The sequence below is a fragment of the Nicotiana tabacum genome, chromosome 11, assembly GCF_000715075.1.
Source record: "Nicotiana tabacum cultivar K326 chromosome 11, ASM71507v2, whole genome shotgun sequence".
Lineage (NCBI taxonomy): Eukaryota > Viridiplantae > Streptophyta > Magnoliopsida > Solanales > Solanaceae > Nicotiana > Nicotiana tabacum.
The window spans coordinates 78,319,297-78,344,028 of NC_134090.1; the positions used below are offsets into that span (position 1 = coordinate 78,319,297).

General features: G+C 37.3%; 3 protein-coding genes across 4 annotated transcripts; 2 read left to right on the forward strand and 1 right to left on the reverse strand.

Moving 5' to 3' along the window:
* Positions 1-1,168: 1,168 nt before the first annotated feature.
* Positions 1,169-1,746, reverse strand: LOC142165910 (uncharacterized). Its single transcript, XM_075224298.1, has 2 exons — positions 1,513-1,746; positions 1,169-1,312 (listed from the first exon to the last, which is right to left on the reverse strand). The coding sequence occupies exons 1-2, from the start codon at positions 1,744-1,746 to the stop codon at positions 1,169-1,171; spliced, it is 378 nt and encodes a 125-aa protein (XP_075080399.1).
* Positions 1,747-2,385: 639 nt separating this feature from the next.
* Positions 2,386-5,539, forward strand: LOC107827606 (uncharacterized). 2 transcript variants are annotated; one of them, XM_075225210.1, is made up of 4 exons: positions 2,386-2,591; positions 3,690-3,845; positions 4,038-4,316; positions 4,729-5,539. In XM_075225210.1, exons 2-4 carry the CDS (start codon positions 3,711-3,713, stop codon positions 5,353-5,355), a joined length of 1,041 nt encoding a protein of 346 aa, XP_075081311.1. In that variant the 5' UTR covers positions 2,386-2,591; positions 3,690-3,710; the 3' UTR covers positions 5,356-5,539. The 2 variants fall into 2 exon arrangements, with proteins under 2 accessions (XP_075081311.1, XP_075081312.1); XM_075225211.1 differs by having other exon boundaries at positions 2,452-2,591; positions 3,695-3,845.
* Positions 5,540-20,558: 15,019 nt separating this feature from the next.
* On the forward strand, positions 20,559-23,191 carry LOC107827605 (uncharacterized). The gene is made up of 2 exons (XM_016654772.2): positions 20,559-20,700; positions 21,849-23,191. The coding sequence occupies exon 2, from the start codon at positions 21,873-21,875 to the stop codon at positions 22,791-22,793; it is 921 nt and encodes a 306-aa protein (XP_016510258.1). The 5' UTR covers positions 20,559-20,700; positions 21,849-21,872; the 3' UTR covers positions 22,794-23,191.
* Positions 23,192-24,732: the final 1,541 nt, after the last annotated feature.

Genomic DNA, 24,732 nt, shown 5'->3' on the forward strand with positions numbered 1-24,732 from the left:
GAAATAATGTTTCCTATCATAAGTAGCCTTCTTATATGGTCCACAAATATCTATGTGAACAAGTTCAAAAGGTCTATTACTCCTTTTTTCACTATCTGGAAAGCTTAGCCTACACTGTTTTGCTAAAGGGCAAACATAACATTTATTTTGTATTTCACTATCTACTTTATTCTGCAAAAAAGAAACATGCTCCATCACAGGAATAGAAGCATGGCCTAGCCTTTTGTGCCATAGATCCCCTGTCTCTAGTTGAGACCTTCATATCAACATGAGCTGCTAGTTGTCTGATTCCTTTTCCCTTCAGCACATACAATCCTTCATCTTCCTTACCAATCCCATACAATTCTTCATCTTCCTTATCAATCCCTTTCACCCTGCCATTGTAAAGATCCTGAAACACACACAGTTCAGGTAAAAATATGGCAGCACAACTCAGATCTCTGGTTAGTTTGAACACTGATATTAGGTTGAATTTAAAATCAGGCACATGAAGCACATTTTTCAGTTTATCAATAGCTGACAAAAAAGAGCTCCCAATATGCTCTATTTTTGCACTACCTCCATTTGGCAGTGTAACCTTTTCTCTTCCCTTATTAGTTATTCTGCTCACATCACTCATCAAGTCTAATGTAGAGGATATGTGATGGGTGGCTCCTGCATCCACAATCCATCTATCCTTCGTCTCATTCAAAACTTCTACATTAGAGGATAGTGCAGTGATTTTACCTGCATTATTAGCCTGAGTTGGAACTTCACTTGGTGAATCTTTGTTGTTGAGCAATCCCAGAATTTGTTGATGCTGAGCTTCTGTGAAGAAGTAATCCCCCTTAGACTGTGTTGTTCCTTGTGAAGGTTGAGTTGTTGATCCCTCTACATGATTAGCTACAGTGAGTGTTCCTCTAGGTTGAAAGGTTCTTCTTCCCTTGAAGTCTTCAGGGTAGCCAATGATTTTGAAACAATTTTCTTTTGTGTGGCCTTTCATACGACAATGGTCACATTGTAGAAATTGTTTATTTCCTCTATACCCCTGTCCTATACCAGCTTGCATAGCCAGTTGATCTCCTTTATCAGCCATAGAAACACTTCCCATTGACTGCTGGCTTTCATCTTGAATGATTAGTGCATAGGCTTGATTGAGAGTTGGTTCAGTGGTTTTCATTAGGATCTATCAACGAGCTTGATCATAAGTGTCATTTAGGTCATCCAGAAATTGCACCACCCTTTGTTGAGGCAAATGAGTTATGTGTTCTTTAGATCTAGGATAACCACAGTCTGAAAATGGCACTAAAACATCATACTCAACCCATAACTCCTTCAACGTAGTAAAATACACAGATATAGAGTCCGATCCTTGTGTTAATCTCGAGATCGATCTGTGCAATTGAAAAATACGTACTCGATTCACCTTATCAAAGCGCTCCTAAGGTCCTCCCAGACTGCATGTGCATCCGCTGCGTAGATGATCCCTCTGAGCAGCTCCTTCGAAACAGAGTTCATTATCTAGGAATGTACTATGGCGTTACAAGTTTCCCACTCCTCGAGAGGAGCATCCTTGTACAACTCTTTAGCACACGTTCCTGTTACGAACCCTAGCTTCCTTTTGGCCTTGAGAGCAAGTCGCATCGATCTACTCCACAGTCCATAGTTCTCTGAACCTGTGAGCTGAATTCGAATCAAAATCAATCCAGATGTATCAGAAGGTTGAAGTAAAAGTGGATGCGTATGGTCGATTTTCTCAGTCGCCATTAACGCACAAGCTTCAGAAATCGATCTTCACGATAAAAAAAATGGTTGAAATTAGTACTGCTCAATTCAATTGAGTAGGAAATTGGTCATATGACGGTCGAAATACCATGTCAAAATTCAGCCATTAGAGAGAGCTTCTAGCGTGAAGAAGAAGAAGACAATATTTGGGAAATTTTTTAACTGATCTCATTACTGTTGTAACTAACTGTTATATACAGTAAAAACAGAATAATAACTATGACCTCTCTAAGTTCTAATATTCACACTTTGGCCCTAACTAATTAGTCTAACTACTAACTAACTTCCAATATTATAAAAAATCAACTCCAAATGTTTTTTTTTCCCATTCGCTAGTATAAAGTCTTTGAACCTCATTTAGTTTCATTTAATTTAAGATTTATTTTCACACAAGCAGTTCGACTTAATCTGCTATAAAAGATTATTTATTTTAAATTCCAAAATTGCTAGTTGTATTGAGTATAATACTATGTAAATTAGGAGAACATTTTAGGTAATAATGTTGTATATAGAAACAGTAAAGTAGTAAATTAAGTATTTTCCTAACATATTCGACAAAAAAGTAGGAGTAGGAGAGTAGTTATCATTCCTATAAGCCGGCGTTGATCGTGTGTTGGGTGTATTCCACATTGGCGTGTGTTCATCGTTTACTTTCTCTCCTTTTCTCTTCTCTTCTCCCTATCACCTACCCCATAAACCACTCCCACCTCTCCCTTTGAATTTGATCCTTTCCTTTTTCTTCTTCTTCTTCTTCTTCTCTCTCTAAATCTCTCTCTTTTCAGAAGATCTAATTTTTTCCTGGGTTTGCATAGTGGTTTATTATTAAGGTACTTTTTCTTTCATGAATTGTTTCTGCGAGTTTTTTTTTCTTTATTTGGCTAAATTTTTTTGGTCAAATTTGGTAAATGGGTATTTGATGCTGATCGTTGCTGGTTTTAGTATTGGGAGATGGGGTTTTTGTGTATTTTAGCTGAATTTTGATCTCTATTGATGTTTGACTTGCATACATATCTTATAGCTGAAGCTAATTATTGTTTGTTTCGTTTAGCTCTTTTTATTAATTCTCGTTTGTGGGCGTTTTTGTTATGGTATTAGATATTCTGTTATGTGAATTCTCAGGAAATGGTTATATTAGAGGAAAATTTTGTACTTGTTCTGGTTCTATGATTCATGGAGCAGTGTGTGTTTGGAGGACTTAGGTTTGGGTTTATAGTTATGAGACTTTTGTTCTAATAACTAGTAAGTTAATTGTACTTGTTTGTTGAAACAATAATCAAATTTTGGTGCTGAAATAGATACCAAATTCTCTGTCTATAAGATCTGACTAACTGAATGTATTGGCCTCTTGTACTGCTGGCCCTCTCCAATTTACCTTATACTAGAATGGATACTGTTTGTTTGGACCTCCTATAGTCATGATTTTTACTAGAGTTTCAGCTGTAGGTTGCACATGTTTGTTTCAGATTACATGTTTCTAGATTAGGGAAAGGCATCCTGGTCATTTTTTGCGCTTATTGTTTTCTGGCGACAGTATCAAGTTCTTTGAGGAGGATCATTTCGTATTTAGCTTTTTGATAGTTCTTTATCCTTAATTTCTGCGCATTCTCTTGTCAAATAGACTATTTTACATCAATCCCTTTAGATTTTTCCTATATGAATTGTACTTTTTTAACTTGAGCTGTTGTTTTGTGTTGCTTGTTTTTTCCTTGAGGAAAATCATTAAAGGGGCTCTTCTAGGGATTATAGTTCTAAATGGATTTTAGTTGTGCTCTCCCCCTTTTGTTGTTTCTTAGCTTTTGACTTCCTAAAGCATGATCTTATTAGAAAGGTGGTTGCCTTTGTGATTTTGTTTGTTGATCTTGCTTGCTCTGATAACAAGGATTTGTGAAGCTTCGTTTGCTTAAATTTCTTTTCTAATTGTGTAGATCAGCTTCATTTCCGGTAGAATGGATTTTTTCTTTAGGAATGTAAATGATGATTCTTCAACTATCCAGCAAGATATTGTTAGGTGCCCATTTTTGCGGAACATCAATGAGCCAACAAACTTTTCCTTCTCAAGCTCCATGGCTTTCCCACTTCCTGTAAGTTCTCAAATTTTGGATGATTGGTTGAAATAGCTTTTTTCGTATTATGTTTGTTCAATGCTTTACATAGTGATGAACTGTTCCTCCTAATGAAGTTCTTATTATAGTATGTCGCTAAATTTTTGGTGGTTAGGCTGTTTTGGTCAAACTAATTAATGTAAGCTCAATGTTTTCCTTGCATCTGAATAGGTACGTGAGGGGAAAGGTCCTATCTTTGTGGATGGTCCTAATTTTGACATGGCGTTCAGGCTTTTCCACGGGCAGAATGGCGTTGTTCCACTTTCAGGGAGACCGTCCATGAAGCCAGATGCTGCACCTGCATCACCTAATTTCAACCCTCTGGCAGCAAAAGCAGCTACCATAAGCCTCTCGGCTTTTGGATCTGGAGGTCCTTTTGGTTTTGATGCATTCTCAGAGAAGTGGAAGAAATTGAACTCCAAATCAAATAAAAAAGACTCTTCTTCCAAGGTACATTTTGGTTTTACTTCAGAATCATAAAGAGCTTCATATTATAAGATCTTCTTTCATAATTCCTTATATGAAAAAGATCTTTCATAATAGCATCGACGTTAGAATTGTGGAATTTAGAGTGGAGATTCTGCACCAAGCATCTTAAGCAATCATATAACTGTAGAATATGCCAAATGTTTTATGACATGTATTTAGTGAAAAAACTACTTTTGATCCAAATTAATTCTAATGGATTAGCCATATGTCAAATTTGCTGAACTATTTGAACTCCAAATTTTTTGTCATTTCCATCTAAAAGGAACTCTTTATTGCTATCACAAAAAAGGAAAAAATAGGAAAGGTTTCGTAAATGGTAACCAGAGCTCAACTTGATAACTTCTTTGCTAATTTACCCCTTTTGGTATTTCAGGGAGGAGACTCAAAACATGAAGCGCTAAGCAATGAGTGGTTGCAGAGTGGGAATTGTCCTATTGCGAAGTCCTACCGTGCAGTGAGTAATGTCCTTCCTCTTGTGGCAAAGGCTTTTCAGCCCCCTCCTGGCATGAACCTCAGGTGCCCCCCGGCGATAGTTGCTGCGCGTGCTGCTCTAGCAAAGACTGCCTTCGCGAAGAACTTGCGGCCACAACCTCTACCTGCAAAAGTCTTAGTGATTGGTGTTATGGGCATGGCTGCAAATATTCCTTTAGGCATATGGAGAGAACACACTGAAAAATTTTCGCCATCATGGTTTGCAGCAGTACATGCTGCTGTACCATTCATTGGTATGCTCAGGAAGTCTGTGTTGATGCCTAAAGCAGCCATGGCATTTACCATAGCAGCATCTATCTTGGGACAAGTCATAGGCTCTAGGGCTGAACGATATAGGCTGAAAGCCGTTGCAAGTAAAAAATTGATTCTTACTGAAAACTCAACTCCTGCCAACAGTCAACTCGTGGTTAATGGAGTTAGAGGTGGACACTGCGGTGAGATCGTTGATTGGAGCAAAGGTCCTCTGCAGATTGCTGGTCCCGCTTCAACAACCAGTGTATTTAGCTGATGCCTGGAATCTTTGATGTTGTAATGATATGTTTCATGAGGTCGCATTTGATCTATCTTTTCTTTGTGTTTCTTTTTATCAGCATACAACATTCGGCAATTGAAAAATAAAGGAGGGGTTGAGCATTGTTTCTCGTTTATCGACACAGTTGATATATTTATAAAATTTGAGTGTGTTTTCTGTAGCAGAATACGTGAAAGTGATTTCCTATCTGAGCTTTGGTCAGAATGTCAAAGTTTCTGTGTTTAGCGATTGTCAACCCCCACTTAACGTTGGAGATTCCTTAATGCAACGGCAAATACGAGACAGTTCTTTATGAATGTACTAGAAGTGTAATTGATAGCATAATTGAGCAATTTTGCAACTACAACATGTGCCGTAGTTTCGGAAACAGTCTCTCTACTCCTTCGGGGTAGGGGTAAGGTCTGCGTACACACTACCCTCCCCAGACCCCACTAGTGGGATTTCACTGGGTCGTTATTGTTGTTGTAACATGTGCAGTAGTTTGTAAGTTTTTTTTTTTCATTCATTTTATTTATTTATTTTAAGTTCATTTTCTATGTATTATTTTTACTATTTGGTGCTACTGCTTTTTTCTTTTAATCCTTCTTTGAGCCGAAGGTCTCTATGAAACATTTTACCTTCTCAAGATGAGGGTATGGCCTGTGTACACACAACCCTCTTCAGATCCCACTTGTGAGATTACATTAGATTCTGGGAGGGGCTGGATGAGATTGTGCGTAATATTCCGCTTGCCGAGAGGTTATTTATAGGAGGGAATTTCAATGGACATATTGGGTCGTCTGCGGGTGGTTATAGCGAGGTGCATGACGACTTCGGTTTTGGGGATCAGAACGGAGGAGGTACTTTGTTGTTGGATTTCACTAAGGCATTTGAGCTAATGATTGCGAACTCAAGTTTTCCGAAGAGGGAAGAGCATTTGGTTGCTTTTCAAAGTACGTGGGCGAAGACTCGGATTGACTATCTCCTCTTCAGGAGATGTGACATAGGGTTGTGCAAGGATTGCAAAGTTATCCCGAGTGAGACCCTCACGACTCAACATAGTCTCTTGGCAATGGACGTCGACATAATGATAAGAAGGAAGAAGAGATCTGTACGAGGATGACCGATGATCAGGTGGGGGTGCCTTGACTAAGGATAAAGCTCAGGAGTTGAGAGAGAGGTTATCAGCTATGGGAGCATGGAGGAGTAGTGGGGACGTGAGCAATATGTGGTCAACAACGGCGGCTTGTATAAGGGAGGTGACGAGAGAGGTGTTAGGGGTGTCGTCGGGCTTCTCTGGTGGGAACAAAGGCGACTGGTGGTGAAATGAAGATGTCCAAGGTAAAGTGGAAGTGAAGAAGGTGGCGAACTTGAAGTTAGTAGGTAGCACTAGCGAGGAGGAGAGGAAAGCGAACAACGAGAGGTATAAGACTGCTAAGAATGACGTGAAGTTGGCGGTCACGGAGGCTAAATTGTAGCTTTTGCTCGGCTGTGCGAGGATCCAGGAGACAAAGACGGGGAGAAGAAGTTATTCAGGTTGGCCAAGGCGAGAGAGAGGAAGGCTCGGGATCTGAACCAAGTGAGGTGTATCAAAGATGAGGACGATAGAGTATTGATGGGGGAGAACCAGATTAAGCGGAGATGGTAGACCTACTTTCATAAATTTCTGAATGAAGAAGGGGATCGGGATATTGTGCTATGTGAATTGGGGAATTCCGAGAGTCACCGTGACTTTAGGTATTGTAGGCGCATCAAGGTTGTGGAGGTCGTGGAGGCTATGCGTAAGATGAGTAGGGCCAAAGCTACCGGGCCCGACGAGATTCCGATAGAATTTTTGAGGTGTGTGGGTAGAGCAGGTTTGCAGTGGCTGACTGAGTTGTTTAATGTTATTTTCAGGACGAAGAAGACGTCGGAGGAATGGAGATGGAGTACGGTGGTTCCATTGTACAAGAACAAAGGTGATATCCAGAGTTGTAACAACTACAAGGGTATCAAATTACTAAGTCATACTATGAAAGTTTGGGAGAGGGTGGTTGAGGTGAGGGTGAGGAGGACCGTGTCTATTTCAGACAACCACTTCGGGTTCATGTCGGGGCATTCTACTACGGAATCTATTTACCTTATTAGGAGGTTGGTGGAGCGGTACATGGATGGGAAGAAGGATCTTTATATGGTGTTTATTGATCTGGAGAAAGCGTATGATAAGGTTCCTAGATAGGTTCTATGGAGATGCTTGGAGGCAAAACGTGTGCCAATTTCTTACATTAGGGTGATTAAGGACATGTATGATGGAGCTAAAACTCGGGTTAGGACAGTGGGAGGCGACTCGGAGCACTTTTCGGTTGTTATGGGGCTACACCAAGGATCTGCGCTCAGCCCATTTCTATTTGCCCTGGTGATGGATTCTCTGACACGCCATATTCAAGTGAAAGTTCCACGGTGTATGTTATTTACTTACGACATTATTCTGATTGATGAGACGCGAGACAGCGTCAACGATCGGCTGGAGGCTTGGAGACAGGCCCTTGAGTCTAGGGGTTTCAAGTTGAGCAAGACTAAGACGGAATACCTAGAGTGCAAGTTCAACGTCGAGCCGTCGGTAGCGGGATTGGACTTTAGGCTAGGATCACAGGTCATCCCCAAGATGGGGCAGTTTCAAGTACCTTGAGTCTGTTATACAAAGGGATGGGGAGATCGACGAGGATGTCACTCACCATATAGGGTGGGGTGGATGGAGTGGAGGTTAGCGTCTGGATTCATGTGTGACAAGAAAGTGACACCGATACTCAAAGGTAAATTTTATAGAGCGGTGGTTAGACCTGCTATGTTGTATGGGGCTGAGTGTTGGCCAGTTAAGAACTTACATATCTAGAAGATGAAAGTAGCAAAAATGAGGATGTTGAAGTGGATGTGTGGGCACACTAAGATGGATAAGATTATGAATGAAGATATTCGGGAGAAAGTGGGCGTGGCCCCCATGGATGACAAGCTGCTAGAAGCTAGGCTTAGATGGTTCGGGCACGTTCAGAGGAGAAGACCAGATGCTTCGGTAAGGAGGTGCAAGCAGTTGGCTTTGGTAGGCGCGAGGAGAGGTAGATGGCGGCTTAATAAGTATTAGAAATAAGTGATCAGGCAGGATATGACGAGGCTTCAGATTACCGAGGACATGACCCTAGATAGGAAGTTGTGGAGGTCGAGCATTAGGGTCATAGGTTAGAAGGTAGTTATGCATATTCTTACGGCGTGCGAGAGTGAGGCTAGTCGGTTAGGATTTTGTCTTAGACTGCTAGTAGTTAATGTTGAGTTCACATTACTCTTTCTTTCCTCTTAGTGTCGGGCTTTATCTACTGGTTATTATTTTGCTTTTCGTCTATGTTCTTGTGATGCTGTTAATTATTTCTAAGGTTTATTGATGGTAATGATATACTGTCTCTTTTCGTTTTCTTCAGCGGAGGGTCTACCAAAAATAACATGTCTACCCCTCGGAGTAGGGGTAAGGTCTACGTACACACTACCCCTCCCCAAACCCCACTAGTGGGATTTCACTGGGTTGTTGTTGTTGTTCCAATGTATTATTTTCTATAAAAGGAAAACTAAAATTTTGATCCTATGGATTATCTAGTTATGTAAATATATGCAATTAGTCTTAATCCCATATTTAAAAATATAGGGTAAGGCTGTGTACGATAGACCCTTGATTCCGGCCCTTCCTCGAACCCCGCGCATAGCCGAAACTTAGTGCAGTGGGCTTCCCTTTAGTCTTAGTCCCATATATAATAGAAGTAGGTTATATAATATGTGTACTTATAAATAGAGCTTATTGTAACACAATTAATACATCAATAATATATATTTTTCTCTCGTGCTTTCTCACATGGTATTAGAGCTATCGTGAGATATTTATCATTGTGCATAAATTCTAGCGACTCCGAAAATAAAAAAAAATCAATCAACCAATCTTTTCTTTTTTCCGGCAAATCAGGGCTGTCTGCAAGAAAGTTCATATCTGTCGATATTGTGAAAAAACCAACACCACCATGAGGTAGATTAGCTTCTGGCAACGAACCTGTAAAAATTTGTCCGGTAGACCCCCTCCCACGGGCCCTCATGCGCTGCCGACAGAATATTCTTTGGTGAGACTCCGATGTCATGCGCCATCCTATGAGGCTGATTTCGGCCATTTTTTTGCGACTACTCTTCTAGACAATCTATTCCCTTTGCAATTCCGAGACTACCCATCCAATTTGAACTAACTTTCGACCACTTCTATTCTTTTCAGCGTGAACAGTGATTTCCGGCGTGAATAGTAATTCTAGAATTTTTTTTGTTTTCTAGGAGTATTTTAGAACCTATTCTGTAGTGTGGAACTCGGCTGAAGCTTCAAATTCTCCAGCAACAATTTTGCAGCAAATTCTTAAACTAGTCACTGAGATTTGGCTTTAATCATTATAATGTCATGCAAATTAGAAGCCTTTGACTCACAATCTGTTGGACCCAATGTATCGAATCCAATCCGGATGGTTTCTTTATATGAATATATAGAGTTCCTTCAGTACAAATCATGTAAACATTCATCTTCTAAAATTGCCACTTTTGTTCAAATAGGTAATAACGTTACTTGTGTCTCTCAGTCTTCTTTTCCCAGTAATTGGGTTATTTATTCAAGAACGTATGATCATATTTTTGGCAATAAATCTGTTTTCACTACTATTTCATATTCTCAATCTCTTCCAATGGTCACAATGGCTAATGAGTCTCAAACCGTGGCAATTGAAATAGTCAAGCAAGTCCACTTTCTTCTTTACCTTTGCATTTGGTTTTTATGTTCCCAAGAGTCTTTATAATCCCATAGTCGTTAGTCGTTAGTCGCTTAGCCTAATTACTTAAATGTTTAGTTCTATTTCTTGATGACCTTATTTTTATACAGGAATGTAATAGGGGTGGATCATTAGTACTGCGCGTAAATCAAATGGACTTTATTACCTTATCCTTGCTAAATCACATGAACCAACATCAATAACTTGTTTTATTACTAATTTACCAGATTTATTACATAAACAGTTGGGACATCATAGTTTATCAAAACTTCATAAAATGGTACCTGGTTTGTCTCACTTGTCCACTTTAGAGTGTGAGTCATGTCAGCTCGGTAAGCATACTCCCTCTTTTTTCCTTCGGCATCCTGATAATCGAGCGGAGTCTCCATTCAGATGTTTGGGTTCTTAGTCGGGTCAATTCTTCCTTGGAATTTCGCTTCTTTTTTAGTTTTATTGATGATTATTCCAGGTGCACATGGATTATTGATGAAAAATCGATTTGAGTTATTTTATATTTTTCAAACCTTCCACGCTGAAATCCAAAATCAATTTGGGGTTTCTATCCGCACATTCCGTAGTGATAATGCCCCAGAGTATTTGTCTTCTCATTTTCAGCAGTTTATGAACTCTCATGGGATCATTCGTCAAATATCTTGTCCATACACATCTCAACAAAATGGGGTAGCAGAAAAGAAGAATATGCATACCACTAAGATTGCTCGTATCCTACTCGTATAGTCTCATGTTTCGTTGCATCTTTAGGGGGATGCAGTTCTCACATCGTGTTATCTTATTATTCGTATGCCATCCTCAGCTATCCAGAATTAAGTTCCATTCTCTATATTTTTTCCTCACTCACTGTTGTTCTCTCTTCCACCTCATATCTTTGGGAGCACATATTTTGTTCATAATATTACTCCTGAAAAAAGATAAATTAGCTCTTTGTGCTTTTAAATGTGTATTTCTAGGTTACTCTAGAATGCAAAAGGGGTATCGATGTTGCTCATTTGACCTCCAGTGGTGCCTTATGTCTACTGATGATACCTTCTTTGAAACTCAGCCATATTTCACATGCCTAGGTGGTCACTTAGATATTTCTAAGGTGCTACCAGTTTTATCTTTTGGAGATTCAGTCACTATTTTTCCTTCACCTTCCTCCATGGCTACATCACCTACAGCCCCAACTCTAGACCCATTCCTACCACTTATAGCTCCTCATACATTCTCAACCACAGAAGTTTTACCCATACCAACCATTGAGGAGTCTAATATTGCTCATCCTGGATCCCTAGTCACAGGAACACCACTTTTGACTTATAGTTGTTGTATAAGCCCAGCATCAGTCCCAGATGATTCACGTCCTACACCTGATGCTCCTACTGCAGACTTATCTCCTCCTAATCCGCAGATTGCACTTCGGGAAAGTATACATACCACAATTAATCCTAATCCCTATTATATCGATTTAATATCATCGTCTGTCAGTACCCCATTATACTTTTGTATCTTCTTTATCCTCTGTTTCCATCCCTAAGTCTACAAGTAAAGCACTCTCTCATCCAGGATAACGACAAATTATGGTTAACGAGATGTCTGGTTTTAATACGAGTGGTATTTGGGATCTTGTTCCTCTTTCTTCAGGTAAATCTACTATTGGTTGTCGCTGGATTTATATAGTCAAAGTTGGTGCGGACGACCAGATTGATAGACTTAAGGCCCGTCTTGTTGCCAAATGATATACTCAAATATTTAGGCTCGATTATAGTAATAATTTCTCTCCCGTGACTAAAATAACATTAATCTGTCTTTTCCTATCTATGGCTACTATTCGCCATTGACCTCTCTATCAGTTGGACATTAAGAAATTTTTTCTTCATGGTAACTTTGAGGATGAAGTTTATATGGAGTAACCACCTGATTTTGATGCTTAGCGGGAGTCTAGTGGCATTGTATGTTGCTTGTGTCGGTCACTTTATGGTCTAAAGTAGTCTCCTCGAGCCTGATTTGGTAAGTTCATCATAATTATCCAGGAGTTTGGCATGGATCGTAGTGAAACTGATCATTCTATATTTTATCGGTATTCTGCTTCAAATATATGTATTTATCCAGCCGTTTATGTTGACGATATTATTATTACCAGCAATGATTAGGATGGTATTCCTAAGTTGAAGCAATTTTTTTAGCACTTTCAAACTACATATCTGGCTAGATTAAAGTATTTTTTAGGTATTGAGGTCGCTCAATCTAGCTCATGTAATGTGATCTTACACCGGAGATATGCCTTAGACATTCTTGAGGAGACTGGAATGACAAGTCGTAGACCTGTTGATACTCCGATGAACTTGAATTTTAAACTTCTACCCGAATAAGGGGTGCCTCTCAGCGATCCCACAATATATAAGCGGTTGTTTGATAAATTAAATTACCTCACAGTGACTAGACCTGACATTTCTTTTCCTATGGGTGTTATGAGTCAGTTTATAGATTCTTCCTATGATAATCATTGGGATGCAGTTGTCTGCATTCTTCGTTATATAAAATCAGCTTCAGGCAAATGGTTATTGTTTGAGGATCGAGACCATGGACAGATCGTTGGATACTCAGATGCTGATTGGGCAGGATCACCTTCTGATAGACGTTCTCTGTTTGTATATTTTGTCTTTGTAGGAGATAATTTGGTATCTTGGAAGAGTAAGAAACATAATGCGGTTGCTCAGTCTAGTACAAAAGCAGAATATCGATCAATGGCTATGACAATATGTGAGCTAGTTTGGATCAAAGAGTTTCTCATGGAGTTGAAATTTGGTAAAATCAGCCAGATGGAACTTGTGTATGATAATCAAGCCGCTCTTCATATTGCATCAAATTCAGTGTTCCATGATAAAACTAAATACATTGAGATTGAGTGCACTTTGTTAGAGAAAAGATACTCTCAAGAGATATTGCTATAAAGTTTGTGAAGTTGAATGATCAACTTGCAGACATTTTCACCAAAGTCCATCACTGGTTCCCGTATTAATTACATATGTAACAAACTCAGTACATATAATTATCTATGCTCCACCTTGAGGGGGAGTGTTAGATAATGAATGTAGACATAATTAGTCCTAGTCCCTTATATAATAAGAGTAGGTTATGTATTATATATATATATATATATATATATATATATATATATATATATATATTTATAAATAGGGCTCATTGTAACATAATATATTTTTTTCCGTACTTTCTCACACTATGTTTTTTCTTCTTCTTTTGCATTCTTCCACGCGGTCATACCTCCCTAGCTCAACTTTATGAATGGCAAGTGGTGAGGTGCATTGCGGTTGCAGAGCAAACCCGCAAAGACTTATTATGCCCTGCCTCCCATACTTGTCTAATTGGGTAAACCTGTGTAAACCTGCAAAGACTTATTAATAGTCCACATTGCATATTAGTTTAACTAGCTCTGTTCCATCCTATTGATATCCCTATGATCAACTTGGTTTTAATGGTGGAATGATAAGTGTAACACAAAAGCTGGTTGCACTTTATTTAATGCTATTTATTCGGCAAAAGTAGTCAATTTTCTCATTTTCCTTATTTGTTTGGTCTGCCAAAAGTTATGGAGGTGGTAGATCATTTTTTCAATTTGGTTCACCAAATTCTACCCCTTTTCGATAACCACAAGAACCCAAGAGAGTTTAATCATCTCTCCATGTGGTCGTTTAGTTGGAGTGATTGAAGAAATAACCCCATCATGAAATTTTGCATAACATAATACAGTATTTGATTAGAAGGATTATGAAGACTGATTTCCCATAAAATTTATCCTGCATTTGGTTGATCGTATAAGAATAAAATAATTCATGCATAGTTTCATGTAGCGTTTGGTTGACAGTAATGTATTATTGTATTAATAAAAATGTATATTAGCAATGCGTTAACAAAAATATTTTAATACAAAATATACTTAAAATAGATAACTAACATAAAATACAAAATATGTTATAAATATATTATATTATGGATGTTCATAATATACTTAAAATAGATAACTAACATAAAATACAAAATATGTTATAAATATATTATATTATGGATGTTCATTTAGTACTCCGTTGTAAATAAGCTTCTTGAAGAAGCTTATCCATATGGGACTCCACCGTAAATATGTTTATCTATTTAGTACTATATTGGAAATAAGCTTCCTGAAGAAGCTTATCACTTCGGTACCCGGTTATGGATAAACATTACCCCCAGTAGAAGTTTATCCATATCGGATATAATAAGCTTATCTTTTCAGTACCCAATTATGGATAAACATTACCCCCAGTAGAAGATTATCCATACCGGGTATAATAAGCTTATCCATTCAGTACTCCGTTATGGATAAATATTGCTCTCAGTAGAAGATTATCCATATCTGGTACAACAACTTATAATAGCTTACACTGCAACTTGTAGTAGCAGCTTACACAACATCTTGTAATAGTAGCTTACACAGCAGCTTGTAATAGCAGCTTACACAACAGCTTCCTTTCTTTTATAAATAGAAGAGATTTCAGTTCATTATGTACATCAGTTTGAATTCAAATAATATATCAGTTTATCTCTATACTTGTCTTTACTTTACAGTCTTTGTTTCATAACACGTTATCAGCACGAAGCTCTACCATCTCGAGCAAATATTCTGAAAGTATCTGAGGTAAGAACTTTCTTTTCCTAAATAATGTCAAATCTTTCTAAACTTGAATTTGTAGCCCTGGATATATCAGGCAAAAGCTACATGTCTTAGGTGCTTGATGCTGAAATTCATCTTGATGCGATGGGTCTGGCAGACACCATCATGGATAATAATCAGGCATTGAACCAAGACCGTGCCAAAGCAATGATATTCCTACGCCATCATCTTGATGAGAGCCTGAAAATGGAATATCTCACTATTAAAGATCCAGTCATATTGTGGAATAATTTGAAAGATAGATATGATCACCTGAAGATGGTCGTTCTTCCACAGGCACGTTATGATTGGACTCATCTAAGGCTACAAGATTTTAAATCTATCAGTGAGTATAATTCTGCTATGTTCAGAATTATTACCCAATTAAAATTATGTGGTGATAATATTACTGATCATGATATGTTGGAGAAAACTTTCACCACTTTTCATGCCTCGAATATGCTCCTGCAGCAGCAATATCGAGAGATGGGATTTAAAAAGTATTCTGAACTTATCTCACATCTTCTTATAGCAGAGCAACATAATGGGCTATTAATGAAAAATCATGAAAGCCGACCTATTGGTTCTTGTCCATTCCCTGAAGTGAATGAGACAAACTTCCACCAAGCTAAACGTGGAAGAGGTCGTGGCCCCAGTCGTGGTCATGGCCGTGATCGGGGAAGAAACCCCAATCATGGTAATAATAATGCACCAAAGAAGCCTCCTCACCACCAGCAGTGGAAAAGGAAGGAACAAAAGCATGAAGCGGTGCAAGCGCCAAATGTAGAAAATGCATGCTATAGATGTGGAGGAAAAGGGCACTGGTCACGTACTTGTCGTACGCCAAAGCACCTGGTTGAGCTTTATCAAGCCTCCCTGAAGAAGACAGAGAAAAATGCTGAAGCAAATTTTATTTCTGAAGATAATTTAGACTTCATGCATTTGGATGTAGCTGATTACTTTGCACTCCCAGAAGGAGAAACAAGTCATGTAATCGGTAGTGAATCTGTAGAAATGTAAATATTTTAATTTTTGTTAGTTGTAATAGATAGTATGGTTATGTAATTGTTGTACATAAAGAAAAATTATGATTTGATAATGATGTTTACTAGAATATATCTTATTTATGTCATTTTAAAGAATATGGATAATATTATTAGATCAACTTAAACTCTAGCAGAGTTTGCAAGAATATACAACCACCAGAAGTAGTTATATTTCATATATCTCATTGTAATTATATTTTGTTAACCACCAGAAGTGGTATATGTCTATGATCACCAGAAGTGATAATTTAGGCTTTCTATAGTTACAATTGAAGATAAGCTACATAAATATTCTCTATATTAAATGCACGCCTCGATTTGCTCCTGAAGAAGTAAATATTTTAAAAGAGGTTGAGGCATCACAATTTGATGTGATTAATGCGCATTCAGATAATTATGTTCGATTTCCTGAAGGATGAGAACTTGTGATAATATTAATCCATTCCCTGAAGTGAATGTGACAATACTAATAAGTCGGGTAAATATGAACACGCTCTTGATGTGAATACATTACAATTCACCTCCATAAGAGTTAATATAGTTGAGAGAATATATACTCAATATTTCGTATTTTAAATTTGCTCCTGAAGAAGTAACACAGTTGAAATTGCCTCATAAAGTGGAAAAATACTATGAAGAAGAGTTTCAGTGTGCTTAAACAATTGTTTTACATTGTTTATTTGATTGTGATTTTCTCTCATGACACCAGCAGTGTCTGAGCAATATTTGATAGTACAAAATATATCAATAACTCCTGAAGAGCTAAATGTTTGCCTAAAGAATACATGACACTAGTAGTGCCAGATAAATATTAGATTGTGGATAATAAATTAAGGCTCTCGAAGAGCTTATATACAAATATGTCATTCATATTATATGATTATGGTCAAAACATATGTTGTAGTAAACCTGAAGTTTACTAATACAAATGGCTATCATATTGAGACTACAAATGATTGGAAGATTGATAATCTTCATGTTTCCACAATCATAGGGGGTAAAATAATATGTATGTGAGAAGTTACTTGCCTTATTCTTTAATTTGTACTATATCATGTATCACAGTAAACCAGAAGTTTACTAAAGCAAAAGTTTATGCCATAGTAAACCAGAAGTTTACTAAGAGATAGCACATGACATGATAAACTTGAAGTTTTCATTTGCCATTTTTAAATGAGCTATTTGAGAATTCAGATAAGCATATACTAAAGAACTAGAAGATTCTTCAGGAATTCTCATGTGTTGCTTGTTCTCATAATGAATTGATTATACCAGCTAAAGTTGGGACTAAGACCCCTGATTCTGAAATATATAAAAGATGAATATGGGCCCGTTCACCTATCATGTGAACCACTTATAGGTGCATATATGAGATGGTTACATGTGTAATTATTGTCAACCTGCAGTTTGGCATTTGGAATTGCTTTTCTCGATTAAGAGCATAATTTTCAGATTATGAAATCAAGACAGTTCATCTTGATAATGCTAGTTTATATCCAAGCTGGTTTAGCATTGAATACCTCCTATTAATGTCTAAACCATTGCTTATGAGAACAAAGCTTCATGTGTTGGTCTAAGATTTTCTAAATTGCATATAACAACACTTGTATGCATTAGATCAACAATATATGATAAGTCCTCCCTTCACAATTGGTTTAGGATCAGAAACCAAATATTTTTACTATCTTTTGTTGCGTGGTATATGATTAATTTCTCTACCATAATACACAAAGATATGTTTCCCAAAGATGATTGGGGATATATGTTAGTTTTTCTAACATTTGGGGGATGGAATAAGCAGTTGAAAAATATGCTATATGAATCGAATTATCATGATCCTCACTTAGAAGATAATTCAAGTCGAATGTCAGAAGCATTTGCTGATCTAAAATTAAATATCATATTTCAGCTGCAAATGCTCCTATTAAAATTAAAGTCCCTGAAGGATAGAGTTTACTGTACGCATGAAGCGTGGTAGACCAATCGGTTCCAAAGGTAACAATCCTTGAAAAATAGTAGGAGCTAATGATCAAAATGATCATAATGAGGAGGAAATATGCTCTAGAAGAGCCCACGACATAACATTTCATGAAACTCCCGGAAAAGTTCAGGTACCTGAAAATAAAGAAAGTGATGAGATCTCCACAAGTTATGTCGCTTCGGAACTGACACAAAATGATCGTCGACGATACATTTAATACAATATAGTGCACAATATTGTAAACGATTGTGAGGATCGGACTAGCAGTCCAGACACTTGAAGATGTCGTACCATTTAGATACAAGTCTTAACCTATATGACTTATTTGGCTAAATCTATATGAAGATCCTTGAAGGATTGAAAATGCCCGAAGCATATAATTCAAAGTCTTGAGAAATGTACTCGATCAAATTATAAAGATCTTTGTACGGTTTAAAGCAATCTGGGCGCATGTGGTATAATCGCCTTAGTGAATATTTGCTGAAAGAAGGTTACATAAATGATGTTATTTGTCCATGTATTTTTATAAAGAAAATGACATCAGAATTTGTTATACTTGCTGTTTATGTTGATGACATAAATCTTGTTGGAACTCCAGAAGAGCTTCAAAAGGCAATTGAATATCATAAGAAAGAATTTGAGATGAAAGATCTTGAAAAGACAAAACTTTGTCTTGGTCTGCAAATTGAATATTTAGCAGATGTGATCTTTATACATCAATCTGCCTATACAGAAAGGGTCTTAAAACGCTTTTACATGGACAAAGCGCACCCATTGAGTACACCAATGGTTGTTCGATCACTTGAAGTAAATAAGGATTTGTTCCGACCTCCAGAAGAGGACGAGGAACTCCTTGGTCCTGAAATACTCTATCTCGATATAGATGGTGCACTTATTTATCTTGCTAATGCTAACAAAAGTGGTGCAGATCATATTGGTAATGCAGGTTATTTATCCGATACCCATAAAGTTCGATTTCAAACCGGCAAGCAGGGAATGCATATGATTGAGATCAGTGATTCATTCGAGAAACATGTGGGTTGGAATGTGATAAAAGACCCACAATATTATACGGAGACAATGTTTCATGCATAGCACTATTAAAGGGAGGATTTATAAAAGGAGATAGAACGAAACACATTTCACCAAAATTGTTCTACACACACGATCTTCAGAAAAGTGGTGACATTGATGTGCAACAAATCCGTTCAAGTAATAATCCAGCAGATTTATTCACTAAATCTTTGTCAACTTCAACTTTTGAGAAGATGGTATACAAGATTGGAATGCGGAGAATCAAATATTTGAAACAAGGTTTTCATCAGGGGGAGTAAAATACGCGATGCACTCTTTTTCCCTTACTAAGGTTTTTCCCATGGGGTTTTCCTTATAAGGTTTTTAATGAGGCACCTAGCAATGCGTCTTACTAAATATGTGTACTCTTTTTCCTTCACTGGGATTTTTTTCCCACGTGGTTTTTCCTAGTAAGGTTTTAATGAGGCACATTATCTTTTAATGAACATCCAAGGGGGAGTGTTATAAATATATTATATTATGGATGTTCATTTAGTACTCCGTTGTAAATAAGCTTCCTGAAGAAGCTTATCCATATGAGACTCCACCGTAAATATGTTTATCTATTTAGTACTATATTGGAAATAAGCTTCCTGAAGAAGCTTATCACTTCGGTACCCGGTTATGGATAAACATTACCCCCAATAGAAGTTTATCCATATCAGGTATAATAAGCTTATCTTTTCAGTACCCAGTTATGGATAAACATTACCCCGGTAGAAGATTATCCATACCGGGTATAATAAGCTTATCCATTCAGTACTCCGTTATGGATAAATATTGCTCTCAGTAGAAGATTATCCATATCTGGCACAACAGCTTATAATAGCTTACACTGCAGCTTGTAGTAGCAGCTTACACAACATCTTGTAATAGCAGCTTACACAGCAGCTTCATTTCTTTTATAAATAGAAGAGATTTCAGTTCATTATGTACATTAGTTTGAATTCAAATAATATATCAGTTTCTCTCTATACTTGTCTTTACTTTACAGTCTTTGTTTCATAACAAAATATACTTAAAATAGGTAATACTAACATTCCACTTATATTATACTTTACCGCATAACAATTCATGCGTTATCAATGATTGTATAACAATCATTTTATTATATATCATTCACCTCATAAATAATTCATACATTATAAACTAGCATGTGAACCGATGTTTCATATGTTTTTTTTTGGTTCTTAGGTATCTTTTTACAAAAGAAAAGAAAATTATTTCTTTCAATTTTTCATTTTCCTTTCGCGTATCTAGTTTCAAAGAAAAGCTTATAGGGAAAAGGTAAAAACGTATCTACAGTATAATTATCAAATCCACACTTTCTTAAAATATAGAGGTAGATTTAATTTAGTCCTTAGACATATATATAAAAATAAATAATTGGAGAATGGTAGTATTATAAGTTATGTTAAATTTGGTTAGTTTAGTTCAAACTAAAAGGGAAAATATCCCTATGATGAGACAAAAGTAATGTGATAATGCTTAAAACTTGAGGTGACCTAAAATCTGTTATTTTCTTGCTGTTAAACTTTAATAATGAATATAGATTTTCATTTTATTTTCTTTTACCGCTACGCTAGCTCAAGAGTTAAAAGAGATGTTTGTGGAGTGTGGTCTGTCTAAAAACCATTTTTTTCCACATTTTGCCGCAATCTTCTTCCCCTCTTGGATAGAGCTCCACCCGCGCCCGCTTCCCGCCTTCCGATGCAGGTATTTTCAACAGCTACTTTCATTTTGAAATTCCAGCTGATAATCCTTTTACCTTCAACTGGTTAGTTCAGTTTAATGTGGGATTCTTTAGTTCCCTTTGATTTATTTTATTTTTATTAAGCAAAAATAACACCCTTTTGTTAGATTTTTGTTTTTGAGCACCTTTTCCTGTCTCTAGGATATTGATATTAGTTTTGTTTCACCAAAACTTGAAAGATGTTCTCATAGGCAATTATTCAAACACCTTGTATCTGTTTCCATAATTCATTCTTTTTAGTTTAATTTGGCTGAGTATGTAGAAGATAAGATTGAAACCTGAACTTTTTCTGAATATTGGGTTGTATGTCTTTAATGGTCTGTTTGGATGGAGACATTTGGACTTCAAAAGGAGACCTCAAACTTCTAGAGTTCAATTGAGTCATTCACATTTTAAGTGTCATTTGGAGTGAATCCTAAAATTAGAGCCAAACTGAGCTGTGATTTGAGTTTGTCTTTCAAATCCTAAAATTTTAAGCATATTCAAATAGGTGCAAAAAAATTTAAGCCTTTGAATTTGAAATAACAGGGACAATCTCCCCAAACGGGAGCTAAAACGTTTTTCTTGCTAAATTGTAAATTTTGGTACGGGGTAGTTTTTATCAATGACTAGATGAGAGTAAGAAAAATTTCTTTTGTATAGTTTGTGGGTCCTGATCATTAAAGTATACAGATCACCAAGACCTAATGTTCCATGCATAAACCTTCAGTCCGTGAATCTCACTTTTGAGGGAGTGCTGGATGATGAATTTTAGGTTGGATTGAATTGAAAGGAAAACCAGCATTTGAGAATTTGAAGAACCTCTATGAAATGTTTGCCTTTGCTGTGTAATTGGAAAAGTAGTGCTGTTTGCTTTGCTGCCTTAAATTGAGCTAGTTTGATTTAATATGTATTAGAAAAGAAAAAAAAAAAAGTAGCACTACCAGTATCCTCCTTTGGTTTCCCAAAATTTCATTTAATGTCTACTCTCTTGTTCACACCGAAATGATCATTGGAAAATTCTTGTCTTGCCTTGACCATTTTTCCAATCATTGAGTTACGGTCTAAACTTGCTCCGCCAAGCAAGCTGTTTTCCTACTTGTGTTTCATGGTTTTATTTATTAATTTGCAGGATTGAAACAGTTAGCCATCAGCTATGACCAATGCCTGCATTTCTAGATTCAGCAGCATTCAGAAAGCAGCGGTGCCACTTCCTGGCAGAAGCTATCACGGCATTGTTTTCTTGAGGAGCTTCTCAACTTTGGCAGCACCAAGTTTTCCTCTTATCAATTATCCTCCACCATCACAAGTTTTGACAGCGTGCCTGACCCAATCAAATGCTCCACAACGTTCTGATGAGTGGTTTGCCCTTCGCAAGGACAAATTGACTACAAGCACCTTCAGCACTGCTTTAGGATTCTGGAAAGGGAATCGACGAAATGAGCTCTGGCATGAGAAGGTATTCTCTCCAGATGTCCAATTAATACAATCTGCTAGCAGGTGCGCCATGGATTGGGGTGTTCTCATGGAAGCAGTAGCCATAGAGCGCTATAAAAGCATCACCGGCCGCGATGTGAGCTCACTTGGGTTTGCAGTCCATTCGGATGAGCGATTGGGTTGGGTTGGTGCCTCCCCGGATGGTCTCCTTGGATGCTTGCCGGGGGGTGGGATCCTGGAAGTGAAATGCCCATATAACAAAGGAAAGCCAGAAAAGGGGCTGCCATGGAATACTATGCCGTTCTACTACATGCCTCAGGTGCAGGGGCAAATGGAAATCATGGACAGAGATTGGGTTGATGTGTATTGTTGGACACCAAATGGGAGCACAATATTCCGTGTCTACAGAGAGCGGAGTTATTGGGAGTTAATGCATGGAATTTTGTGGGAATTTTGGTGGGAAAATGTGGTTCCTGCTAGGGAAGCTCTTTCATTGGGAAATGAGGAGGATGCCAAATCATATAAACCAACATCAACACACAAAAAAACCGGACTTGTGATTTCAAGAAGCTTGAAGTTGGCAGGTGAAGCAAAAATGTTGTGCAGGGATATTGCTGGTCATGTTGAATTTTTCCGCTAACGTGGCCTACAGCATTTTCAACGCGCAACCGAATGGTTTTGCCATGCAGTTATGTACATTGATTTTCTAGGGCCCATCATGTTGATGGCTAATTTAACGAAGCAATAGATCAGCTCCGAAAGATGGTTATCGGTTCAAGAATGTAAGGTGTCCCCACCCATATATGAAGGAGTCATTTTCTCTACAATGTTAGAGATCTTTGTCTTAGTAGAGGGTGAAATGGTGATCCTTTAACCGCCACTCCTCGAACGAAATACAGTCTTCCCATTGTTTATCTTCTTTAAGTCTCCATATTTATCAAAGGGAATTCCTATTTGTTGTTTGATATTTGAGCTATGCTAGGGCTGCACTATTCATTGAATGTAACATTATGCACGGTAAGGGACCGTGTTGTTGTAGCATTGTCTCTCCTTTTGTATATGCTCGTTACATTTGCCTCAATCTTATTTCAAAAGACGATGAACAATAGCCCTTGGGTCTTTGAGGAGCTTCTAAACTGCCTTTTGTTTTGTGAAGTAGCTGGCTTTATTTTCTAGAAGTTTGGCTATTGTTGGGCTTCTTATTTTGTTTTTTCCCCCTCTTGTGATACGTCTATAATAATCACGAAAGAGGTATTGATCTCTGCCTTTCTTCACGTGGCATGCCTCGGTCTAATACAAAGGCGGCTTAACCCTCATGCTACCAAAGCAGTCGCTTTAGGCCTCACAAAATTAGAGGCCCCAAAAGCTACTCTTTTTATATGTAATTTAAATATTTATTGTACTTATTATGTGATTTTTTTTGGTAGTTAGTTGAGAAAGTTATAACAAGAGTGAAAGATAATTAAATCTATACTTACTTTCTAGTTCTTCTCATTCCAGCTTGAACAAATTTTATTTATAGCTCTAGCTTTGTACGATATTTTTTCTCAAGGTTTCTGTAGCCACATTTCAAACTAATTAGATCGTAAAAAAATATAGTCGATTTGTTTTCCATCTTTGTAAATACAAATTTTCACATGATTGTTACTTTGAGAGACATTGATATATAGTAAGTTATGTTGACGGTCATGTGAAAAAAAAGAATCAAACTTAAATTTAATAAAATCTTATCAAAAGTCAGTAATGTTTCAACAAAGATTAAGTGAGTCGGTTACGTTGCCAAGATTAAATTGCATCTCAAAAAGTAAAAAGAATAAACTTTAAACAAAAATATCTAAAATTATTAAATAAATTTAAGACCTCTCTTATTACTGTCACGACCCTAAACCCGGACCCGATCGTGATGGCGCCTCTCGTGAAGACAAGGCCAGCCGACACATTCCCATTTCAATTTTAAGCAATTTAAAACCATAAATATTAAGCCTTAAACATAATAATAATAATAATCCCAAAATGATAAGTAATGAACGTTACGGTTTGCGAAAATAAAACCCAATACAGCCCGATACCGGGGTGTCACCAGTCATGAGCATCTATTAATATACTACAAGTCTGGAATGTCTACAAAGCTATTACAGAATAACTGAAAGAGAAAGAGATGAGATAAATGGGGAGAAGCATGCGACTGCGGACACCAAGCAACTACCTCGTGAACTTCGAAGTCTGCCGGGAGCTCTCAACTCTCGCTAGCAGGATCAGCAATGCCTGAATCTGCACACGGGGTGCATGGAGTAAAGTGAGTACTCCAACTTAGTGAGTAATAATCATAAATAAAGACTAAGAAATATGAAATCATGTAAGGCACATAACATGCTATAATGAAATAGTAAAAGCTAGTAAAAGTAAGGAAACGGTGAAAATATGCAAAATTCACTTTAGTTCAGTTTAAACTTCATAAAATGTATTTTTAACAATTAAGCAAGCAAATGACAGGCAAATAGGAAAGATAAACACATAAAGGATCGCCCCTCGGGCACAATATCAACAAATCTGCCCCTCGGGCTATATCTTATGATAGG

Coding starts and splice junctions, on each gene's coding strand:
- LOC142165910 (XM_075224298.1), bottom strand. CDS start 1,746: ATGGCGACTGAGAAAATCGACCATACGCATCCACTTTTACTTCAACCT. Junction 1,313..1,512: donor GGGAAACTTGTAACGCCATA/GTACATTCCTAG, acceptor ACTACGTTGAAG/GAGTTATGGGTTGAGTATGA.
- LOC107827606 (XM_075225210.1), top strand. CDS start 3,711: ATGGATTTTTTCTTTAGGAATGTAAATGATGATTCTTCAACTATCCAG. Junction 3,846..4,037: donor CCATGGCTTTCCCACTTCCT/GTAAGTTCTCAA, acceptor GCATCTGAATAG/GTACGTGAGGGGAAAGGTCC. Junction 4,317..4,728: donor AAAAAGACTCTTCTTCCAAG/GTACATTTTGGT, acceptor TTGGTATTTCAG/GGAGGAGACTCAAAACATGA.
- LOC107827605 (XM_016654772.2), top strand. CDS start 21,873: ATGACCAATGCCTGCATTTCTAGATTCAGCAGCATTCAGAAAGCAGCG.